Source organism: Rhinoraja longicauda, chromosome 24, assembly GCF_053455715.1.
Source record: "Rhinoraja longicauda isolate Sanriku21f chromosome 24, sRhiLon1.1, whole genome shotgun sequence".
NCBI lineage: Eukaryota > Metazoa > Chordata > Chondrichthyes > Rajiformes > Arhynchobatidae > Rhinoraja > Rhinoraja longicauda.
In genome coordinates this window covers 19,763,192-19,773,475 of record NC_135976.1, presented here as the reverse complement: position 1 = coordinate 19,773,475, position 10,284 = coordinate 19,763,192, and the positions used below count along the sequence as shown (strand labels likewise).

Genomic DNA, 10,284 nt, shown 5'->3' with positions numbered 1-10,284 from the left:
GGCCAGAAGGTATGGCTGTCTACAAAGGACTTGCCACTTCACGTCCATGCCAGAAAGCTGGCTCCAAGGTTCGTGGGTCCATTTCCCATTTCGAAAGTCATTAACCCTGTTTCGGTCCGTCTACAACTCCCCAGGTCATTAAGGGTTCACCCTACATTCCACGTCAGCAAAATAAAACCGGTCAAGGAAAGTGCACTTGTGCCCGCCTCCAAGCCCACTCCACCCCCCCGGCTCGTCGACGGTGGTCCGGTCTACACAGTTAAGGCACTTCTTGCAGTCCGCAAGAGAGGTCGCGGTCGCCAGTTTCTGGTCGACTGGGAAGGCTACGGTCCTGAGGAGAGGTGCTGGATTCCTGCCAGCTTCATTTTGGACAAAACTTTGATCAAGGACTTTGACAAGACTCATCCTGACCAGCCTGGACCGTCAGGAGTCGGTCCTAAAGGGGGGGGGTACTGTAATGTCCCGTCAGATCTGTTAGTCTTGTGTCATGTTCTGTGTTTAGATTCTCATTTCAGGTCCCTTGACTTCCTGCCATTGTAATTGTTAGCCCCGCCTTGATTGTTTCCACCTTTGTGCCCTTACCTCATGTATATATAGTCCACGCCTCCCTTTGTCCTGTGCCAGTTCGTATTGTGATTCATGTGCTCTGATTCATGTGCTCTCGGTCGTAGTATAGCTAGTAAGTAATTTTTGTAACTAATGTTTTTGTAGCTGAGTAAATTTAGAGTTTTTGGTTCGAATCGCAGTGTTCTTTAATGTGAAAATTAAAGAACACCTTTATTTTCTCCAAATTGACTCTTGTGTGTGAGTCGTGCGTTTGAGTCCAGTTCCTGTGTGCCCCAGAGCATAACAGATACAGCAGGCAGTGAAGAAAGCTATTGGAATGTTGGCCTTCATAATAAGAGTACCAGGAGTATAGGAGTAAAGAGGTTCTTCTGCAGTTGTTTAGGGCCCTGGTAAGACCACATCTGGAGTATTGTGTACAGTTTTGGTCCAATTTGAGGAAGGACATCCTTGTAATTAAGGCAGTGCCGCGTAGGTTCACGAGATTGGTCCCTGGGATGGCGGGACTGACATACGAGGAAAGATTGAAAAGACTAGGCTTGTATTCACTGGAGTTTAGAAGGATGAGAGGGGATCTTATAGAAACATATAGAATTATAAAAGGACAGGACAAGCTAGATGCAGGAGAAATGTTCCCAATGTTGGAGGAGTCCAGAACCAGGGGCCACAGTCTTAGAATAAAGGGGAGGCCATTTAAAACTGAGGTGAGAAGAAACATTTTCACCAAGAGAGTTGTGAATTTGTGGAATTCTCTGCCACAGAGGGCAGTGGAAGCCAAATCACTGGATGGATTTAAGAGAGAGTTAGATGGAGCTCTAGGGGCTAGTGGAATCAAGAGATATGGGGAGAAGGCAGGCACGGGTTATTGATTGGGGACGATCAGCCATGATCACAATGAATGGCGGTGCTGGCTCGAAGGGCTGAATGGCCTGCACCTATTTTCTATGTAGGAGAGAATGGGTCAGTCGGGTGAATGGACCGCTCCGAGAAAAACAGCGTGGGGTTGTAACCGCTACCTGCATCCGGCCGAGAGGATCGTCGAGGAGAGAGGTGGTCGGTGGGAGGCTGTGCGTGTTGGGAGGTGCGCGGAGGTTTCTGGCGGGCTTGCTATGAGGACCAGTGCAATGGTCAGGTGTATTTAGTGGACGAGACACGATTCCCACTTGTGGAGCTGAGACGGGGCGGGAGTGAGAGAGGAAGGGGGGGGAGGGGGGAGGGGGGAGGGGGGAGGGGGGGGGGGGGGGGGCTGTAACAGACCCGGACACACTGCGGTGTGGGCGACGTAGGAGGTTTAACCGGGGTCCATATGGGGTGTTACATTTCGCAGGGAGAACGAGAGGGCCGTGTAAACTGGATACAGTCCGTAACGGGCCCCAACATTGACCCCCCCCCGCTCCCGAACCATTCACTGATAGAATACCCTCTCCCCCGCGTTAGCGCTGGACCAGGGTGAGTCCACACTGATATTCCCCACTCCCCCACCCAGGGCCGTTTTTACAGCATTATGGGCCCCCGGGCAAAGCAGTGTACTGGGGCCCCTACCGTTACTCTCCCCCACCCCCCTTTCCCTACCAGCCCCCCCCCCGTCGTGCCGGCGAAAAGCACTTACCGAAAAGCACTTAGCGATGGACTTAGGGTGCTACATTGTTGCGAAAAGCAGTTACAGATCGCTGTGAGAAGCACTTCATGACCGAAAATGTTGCGAAAAAAGCATTTATTGAACCTACATTTTAAAAGTAGTATTTATTTATTGCAAGTCACTTAACATACACAGATCAGCATGGGGCCCCTATGCTCGTGGGCCCCCGGACAAGTGCCCATCAGGCCCATGCGTTAAGACGGCCCTGCCCACACCCTCTCCCGACAGGCCCCGCATCTACCGCCCCGGCCTTGCCCACCCCAGCCCCGGGCCGGTCTGACACGACGCGCTGGGCGATAAAACACACACACACACGGTGCCTCGCGTCACCTCCCTGTATTGTACAGTGTGGGCCACTCCTCTGCCCATCCCCATCCCCGCTGCCGAATGCAGTCGCGGCTCCACCATCTGCTGTGTGCCGGCCCGGCCCTCCCCTCCCCTCCTCGCCGAGTCACTGCCCACGTCCCCCCGGCCCGGCCCGGCCCTCCCCTCCTCGCCGAGTCACTGCCCACGTCCGCCCGGCCCGGCCCGGCCCTCCCCTCCTCGCCGAGTCACTGCCCACGTCCCCCCGGCCCGGCCCGGCCCGGCCCTCCCCTCCTCGCCGAGTCACTGCCCACGTCCCCCCGGCCCGGCCCGGCCCGGCCCTCCCCTCCTCGCCGAGTCACTGCCCACGTCCCCCCGGCCCGGCCCGGCCCGGCCCGGCCCTCCCCTCCTCGCCGAGTCACTGCCCACGCCCCCCCGGCCCAAGCTGTCCGGTGCAGGAGCCGAGGACCTCTCTCTCTGTGGGTGGCGAGTCTGTGAGAGTGAGCTGGCGATCGGCCTGGGGCCGGCGATAGGCCTGGGGCCGGCCATCGGCCTGGGGCCGGCCATCGGCCTGGGGCCGGCGGCGGTGTCCCTCACCCCCGTAGCCGCTCCACCCCGCGCTGCGCCTGGTAGATGCAGTCGTTGACCGACACGCCGTCGTACGACGCACCGAGCAGCGTCAGCGGGAGATGGTGGCTGGCAGTCCACTCGGAGATGTCAGCTGTGGGGGTGGGGAGAGAGAGAGTGGGGTAAGGAGAGAGCAGAGTCACAGCAGGACACGAGAGTTCGGTGGTTTCAGCATGGGGGAGGGGGGAGAGGTGGGGAGGGGGGGAGAGGTGGGGGGAGGGGAGGGGAAGAGAGGTGGGGGGAGGGGAGGGGGAGAGAGTGTAGGGGCCAGAGGTCGCTAGAGAGGTCGGATATGGTTGCAGAGATAGAGAGATGGGGAATGGCGTCGGTGTTTGAAGAGGTACACAGTTGGAGGAAGGCTACTGGCTTGAGGAGGGAGTGGTGTAAGGGGCAGAGGGCGGTTACAGAGACAGGGAGGGCTATAAGTATAGTAAGTTAGAGAGGATGGGGTATAGGGTCGGAAGGTTATAGAAAGCTGTGGGGGGGGGGGGGAGACGGTGGGATGTTGGTATCACAGATGAGAGAGACAAGGAAGGAGGTTTTCGACTGGAGGGAGCTTTACAGAGACAGGGAGGGATTCGTGGTGTGCCCAACAAGGAGGGGGAACACCCAAACACGATAGAGGTGAGGTTTCATGCAGGGGAAGAGTGGCAGTGAAGGCTGGTGGCAGATGGGGGATGGATGCCATTCTGCCAATGTTGGGTGCTCCGTGATGTTGTCTGCTGAGCCTGGAGTAGAGAGGTAGGTGGGCAGAGCTTGGGAGGTCATGCCCACCTACCTGCAGGCCAGTGTGGGAGGCAATGCCACGATGGTGGCTCGCACAAACGACATTTAATGGCACGTTTGGTGAGGTGGATGTCATTCTCTGTGCTGGCCATGTCTGGTGGCCGGGGGGGAGTCGAGGGTGTGGGACGGAGTGGTGCCGACTCACGTAGACCTGGTCACACTGGGGAGGGGGGCAAGCCAAGAGCACGGGGCTGGAGCGGTGCTGACACAGGCAGACCTGGTCACACTGCAGGTAGCTCAGCACACTTACCCAGGAGTTTCCAGTGTCCGACTTCATACTGCGGGATACAATCCTGTGTGCCAAAAACATGGGGAAAGTTAGAAATAAAAACGGGGCGATCTTCACTCAGAGTCTAGCCCGTGCCCCGGGAGTGTGTGACGGGACAGTGTAGAGGGAGCACTGCGCTGTCTGACCCGTGCCCCGGGAGTGTGTGACGGGACAGTGTAGAGGGAGCACTGCGCTGTCTGGCCCGTGCCCCGGGAGTGTGTGACGGGTCAGTGTAGAGGGAGCACTGCGCTGTCTGCCCCGTGCCCCGGGAGTGTGTGACGGGACAGTGTAGAGGGAGTCTGACCCGTGCCCCCAACCCCACAATCGTATTTTGCCGAGCTGCCACCCTCTCTCACCTTGTGCACTTTGACAATAGCTGTTAGTGGCTGTCCGGTGATTCCCAGTTGTTCCTGCACAGTCTCCTTGGCTCGCTCCAGCAGATGCTCCTTTGACACTCTTTGTGGGTCTCCAAATGCACCAGTGAACCACGATCCACCCATCATGACCTGTCGAGAATGGAGCCAGTCAGGGAGACGAAACCCAGGGCAACTGTTCTCACAGACCCCCATCTCCAAAAAACTGTCCCGGTCGGACACAAAGGGCAGCACAGCACAGGAACAGGCCCCTCAGCCCACAATGTCAAACATGATGCCGAGACCAGGATTGAATGACACGCTCTGGTGCTGGTCTCCGACAGAGTGGCATAAAGCTTAGAGGTGAATGAAAACTGTAAGATGAGCAGGGGAGAGAGGAGGAAACCATGCTGGGGCAAGAGGCACAAAGTGGAAAGGCTCGTTATCTGAATTCAATACTGAGTCCCGAGGGCTGCAATTAGTCACATCAGGAGATTACGTTTACAGATGCCAAGAAAATTGGTGGTGTTGTTAACAGCAAGGCTGCTACAGAATGAGATTGAGCGGCTGGTAAATTGGGCAATTAGATGGAATTTAATCTCGTCATGCATGGGTGATGCACGTTGAGAAGTCTAATGAAAGGAGTTGGGTGAGATTCCAGGTAGCGTGAAGGAATAAAGGATCCTTCTTTGGCTAGGTTGAAGAAGGGTCAGTCTGAAGAAGGGTCTCGACCCGAAACGGCACCCTTCTCTCCCGAGATGCTGCCTGACCTGCTGAGTTACTCCAGCATTTTGTGAATAAATCGATTTGTACCAGCATCTGCAGTTATTTTCTTATACTTCTTTGGATAGGAATGGGTGTCGTTTTGGGTCAAGACCCACTGAGTTACTCCAGCATTTTGTGTCTATCTGGTGTAAACAAGCATTTGCAGTTCCTTCCCAAACAAAGCCAAGGATCCCTGAAAATGACAGCACATGTGGAGAAGGTGGTGAAGACAGCGCATGGGATGCTGGCCTTCAGTAGTCAGGGTGCAGAGTGGGTGCAGGGAGTCCTGGTACAACTATATAAAACATTGGTTGGGCTGCAGTTAGAGTATTGCATGTCCTTCCTCCAGGAAGGGGGGCTGAATGAGGTGTACACAATTATAAGAGGCAGGCAATTACAAGGGGCAGAGCTAGGGGTGAGAGCAGAAAACATCTCCTCATTTCAGAGATATCTGTAACCTCAGGTTCAAGGTGAAGAGTGAGAGGTTTTGAGGATCTGACGATTTAATTTCCGCCAAAGGATGGTTGGATTGTGAAGAGGTGGTCGAGGCAAGGACGCTCACAAAAGTCCCCAGATGAGCACTTAAACCGCTGAGATAGAGGTGGCTGCTGAACATTGTTGGGCAATGGGATGCGTGTAGATGGGTACGTGATGGTCAGCAGGGACATAGTGGGCTGAAGGATCTGTTTCTGTACTCAGCAAGTCAGTGACTAGAGTGTTCCATAAGCCTACGCTGGGAGAGGATGGAAGGCACAGTGTGATGAGATTGGTGGGGGCTGGAGGGAGAGGTGACAGTCCCTGTGGAGAGAAGTCAATGTTCATACTGCTGGGGTGTAAACTACCCAAGCGAAATATCAGGCGCTGTTCCTCCAATTTGCGCTGGGCCTCACTCACTCTGACTTCTCTAACTTCAGATAGTCCCTGCTTTCCCTCTCTATCACCTCCCTCTTCCTAGTTCTCCCACTAGTCTTCCCGTCTCTGACTACATCCAATCATTGCCCTGCTTCCTCCCCGTCATCAGTCTGAAGAAGGGTCTCGACCCGACCCATTCCTTCTCTCCAGCAATGTTGCCTGACCCGCTGAGTTACTCCAGAAATTTGTGTCTACCTTCGATTTAAACTAGTATCTGCAGTTTTGTTTTTTCCTTCACCCAGAGGGGTGTTCACCGATGCACTCACCCTCACCCAGTGGGGTATCTGACACAGTGCCCACTGATACACTCACCCACCTAGTCAGGTATCTGTGCCAGTGCATACTGATATACCCACACCCACCCAGTGACATCAAGTGCTGCTGGAAGGTGATCAACTCGGTGAAAGACGCTCTTTGGTCTGCCCGAGCTTTGTTGACCTCCCAGCGGAGCGAGCTGTCTGCCAAGGAATGTTGCCCACTGCAGGAATACGTGCTGAGGGACGCACTGAAGCTTGGTGCAGCCAACGCCAAGGCCCTGTGGGGGAGGACCACAGTCTAGGGTGCTTCCGCTGCTGGACATGGGGGTGGTGGAGACGCCCCTCCAAATAAGGGATACTGTGTAAATTTCAATGGTAATTGGGAAATTATTGTGTAAATAGGTATATTCATATGATTGTAGGGGTGAGTGAGTATATATGTAGTTATATATGTATTTTAGGTAGTAGTTATTATAGATAATACTTGATAAATATTGATTAGGGAATGGGGGTCGGATTAAATAAGTCCACACTTCTTCCTACTCCTTTTCACACATGTAAAGACGTTAAGTAATGGATGAAATTCTTTGTATTTCTTCTGGTTTTTTTGTTGTTTATTTTGTTTTTTAATTGATGTCTTTTAACATGTATGAAATAAAATGATAGATATAGATATAGAAATGAATACCTGTATTGAATGTGTAACCTCCGGAAATGTCGGATGGGGTTGTTAAAAAGATGTTTTGTAAATATTTATTACTTGAATAATGTATTTTTTGATATATTAAAAAAAAGTGAGGTATCTGACACCATGCCCACTGGTCCACCTTCACCCAGTGGGGTATCTGACACCATGCCCACTGGTCCACCTTCACCCAGTGAGGTATCTGACACCATGCCCACTGGTCCACCTTCACCCAGTGGGGTATCTGACACCATGCCCACTGGTCCACCTTCACCCAGTGAGGTATCTGACACCATGCCCACTGGTCCACCTTCACCCAGTGAGGTATCTGACACCATGCCCACTGGTCCACCTTCACCCAGTGGGGTATCTGACACCATGCCCACTGGTCCACCTTCACCCAGTGGGGTATCTGACACCATGCCCACTGGTCCACCTTCACCCAGTGAGGTATCTGACACCATGCCCACTGGTCCACCTTCACCCAGTGGGGTATCTGACACCATGCCCACTGGTCCACCTTCACCCAGTGAGGTATCTGACACCATGCCCACTGGTCCACCATCACCCAGTGAGGTATCTGACACCATGCCCACTGGTCCACCTTCACCTGGTGGATATCTAACCCAGTGCCCATTGATGCACCACCCTCATCCACCAGGGTATCTGTCCCAGTGTCCACTGATATACCTACCTCACCAAGGGGGGCATATCCATACACCCACCACAATGCATTCAGTGGGTATCTGTCACAGTGCCCACTTATACACCCACCCTCACCCACAGTACTTGACACCGTGCCCACCGACGTTCCCACCCACCCGGCAGGGATGCGTACCGTCAGTCTGGTGGTTGGTGGTCCCGATCGGTCATGCTGGGGGGTGCTGCAGGAGTCGTAGACAACGCCCAGAATCTCCCCACACTCACCCGACGGAACCAGGTGTCCGAAGCCCTGTGGGGAAGGGGGGGAGAATTAGACAACTGGCACTGAGGGGGGAGAGTGAGAGGGGAAAGTGAGAGCGGGGAGGAGAAAGTGAGAGTGATGGAGGGGATTGGGAGAGTGAGGTGGGTGGGGAGAGAGAGAGAAAGGAGGGTGGGGAGAGTGCGATGGGGTGAAGGGGGAGAGGAGAGCGAGGGGGGAAGAGAGTGGGGCGGGGAGGGATGCTGTGTGGAGTGGAGTGGAGTGGGAAGGAGGAGCGGGTGAGATTGGGTCAGTGGGGGGGGCAGGAGGAGTGTGGAAGGGGCCGACGTGGAGGGTGGAGTGGTCACCAAGGGGTGAGAGCGGGAGGGGCGGGGGCGGGCGAGAATGGAACAAGGAGTGTGGAAGGGGGCATCGCGGAGGTGCTTTGCTCACCGTGACAGACAGCACTAGTCCCTCGTACTCCAGGTTCACCACAGCCACGGAGACACTGCCGATCTTGCCCAGGGCCTGGGCCAGCGGTCGCCAGGCAGGGGGCAGCAGCGGGCCCAGCACTGCGGGAGGAGAGCACAGGTCAGGGGCCGCACACACAGGGCCTGGGGCCGCACATACAGGGACTGGGGCCAGGGGCCGCACACACAGGGCCTGGGGCCGCACACACAGGGACTGGGGCCAGGGGCCGCACACACAGGGCCTGGGGCCGCACATACAAGGACTGGGGCCAGGGGCCGCACACACAGGGCCTGGGGCCGCACATACAGGGACTGGGGCCAGGGGCCGCACACACAGGGCCTGGGGCCGCACACACAGGGCCTGGGGCCGCACATACAGGGACTGGGGCCAGGGGCCGCACACACAGGGCCTGGGGCCGCACATACAGGGACTGGGGCCAGGGGCCGCACACACAGGGCCTGGGGCCGCACACACAGGGACTGGGGCCAGGGGCCGCACACACAGGGCCTGGGGCCGCACATACAGGGACTGGGGCCGCATATACAGGGACTGGGGCCAGGGACCGCACACACAGGGACTGGGGCCAGGGGCCGCACACACAGGGACTGGGGCCAGGGGCCGCACACACAGGGCCTGGGGCCGCACACACAGGGCCTGGGGCCGCACATACAGGGACTGGGGCCGCACATACAGGGACTGGGGCCAGGGGCCGCACACACAGGGACTGGGGCCAGGGGCCGCACACACAGGGACTGGGGCCAGGGGCCACACACACAGGGACTGGGACCAGGGGCCGCACACACAGGGACTGGGACCAGGGGCCGCACACACAGGGACTGGGGCCAGGGGCCGCACACACAGGGACTGGGACCAGGGGCCGCACACACAGGGACGGGGGCCAGGGGCCGCACACACAGGGACTGGGGCCAGGGGCCGCACACACAGGGACTGGGACCAGGGGCCGCACACACAGGGACTGGGGCCAGGGGCTGCACACACACACAGGGACTGGGGCTGCACACACAGGGACTGGGGCCAGGGGCCGCTGCTCCACTCTACCTACCTCCTGCAGGAAGCGCAGAGAAAACGTGGTCCGCTGCCAGGATCCCTCCCTCTGTCAGCACCTGCAAAGACAAACCCACGACACGGAGCTGAGACCCCACCCAGGATCGGGGCTTATACACAGAATAACAGACCCCTGGGAGTGGGTTACAGGCCGAGACCCCACTCAGGATTGGGGCTTATACACAGACCTCTGGGAGTGGATTTCAAGCTGACATCTCACCCAGGCAGTCAGGGTTTATACACAGAATAACACATACCTGAGAGTGGGTTACAGGCCAACAACTCACCCAGGGTTGGGGCTTATACAGAGAGTAACAGATCCTTGGCAGTGGGTTACAGAATAGGCACCAATCCAAGAGTTTGGGGGTGATATCTAACACAGATACCCAGCAACAAGGGACAGTATCTGGTCAGGAAAGAGTGGTGGACACTGCCCGGCCCAACACAGCTACTGACCACCCCACCATCAAAGGCATCTACACGAGGGGCTGCCTCAAAAAGGCAGCCCATATCAAAGACCCACCCCACCCAGGGCACCAAATCGTTTTGTTACTACTGTCAGGATGAAGGTACAGGAGCCTGAAAACCCCATCGACCAGATTCAAGAACAGCTTCTTCCCAGCATCTGTCAGGCTCCTGAACACTGCACAACACAAACCTGAGCAACATTAATCTTCTATGTCAGAAG

The 10,284-nt window shown here is 56.4% G+C and overlaps 1 protein-coding gene across 4 annotated transcripts in view; it reads right to left on the bottom strand.

Annotated features, from left to right (window-relative positions):
* Window positions 1-2,914: 2,914 nt before the first annotated feature.
* Window positions 2,915-10,284, bottom strand: part of ppox (protoporphyrinogen oxidase) — a 30,982-nt gene continuing 23,612 nt past the window's right edge. For all 4 annotated transcript variants that reach the window (XM_078420753.1, XM_078420756.1, XM_078420757.1 and 1 more), the window contains exons 8-13: window positions 9,595-9,655; window positions 8,514-8,632; window positions 7,998-8,111; window positions 4,544-4,693; window positions 4,170-4,212; window positions 2,915-3,227 (exon numbers count right to left, since the gene is read on the bottom strand). In XM_078420753.1, the coding sequence (XP_078276879.1) occupies window positions 3,100-3,227; window positions 4,170-4,212; window positions 4,544-4,693; window positions 7,998-8,111; window positions 8,514-8,632; window positions 9,595-9,655 (615 nt within the window). In that variant the 3' untranslated portion in view covers window positions 2,915-3,099. The remainder of the gene's footprint in view (window positions 3,228-4,169; window positions 4,213-4,543; window positions 4,694-7,997; window positions 8,112-8,513; window positions 8,633-9,594; window positions 9,656-10,284) is intronic.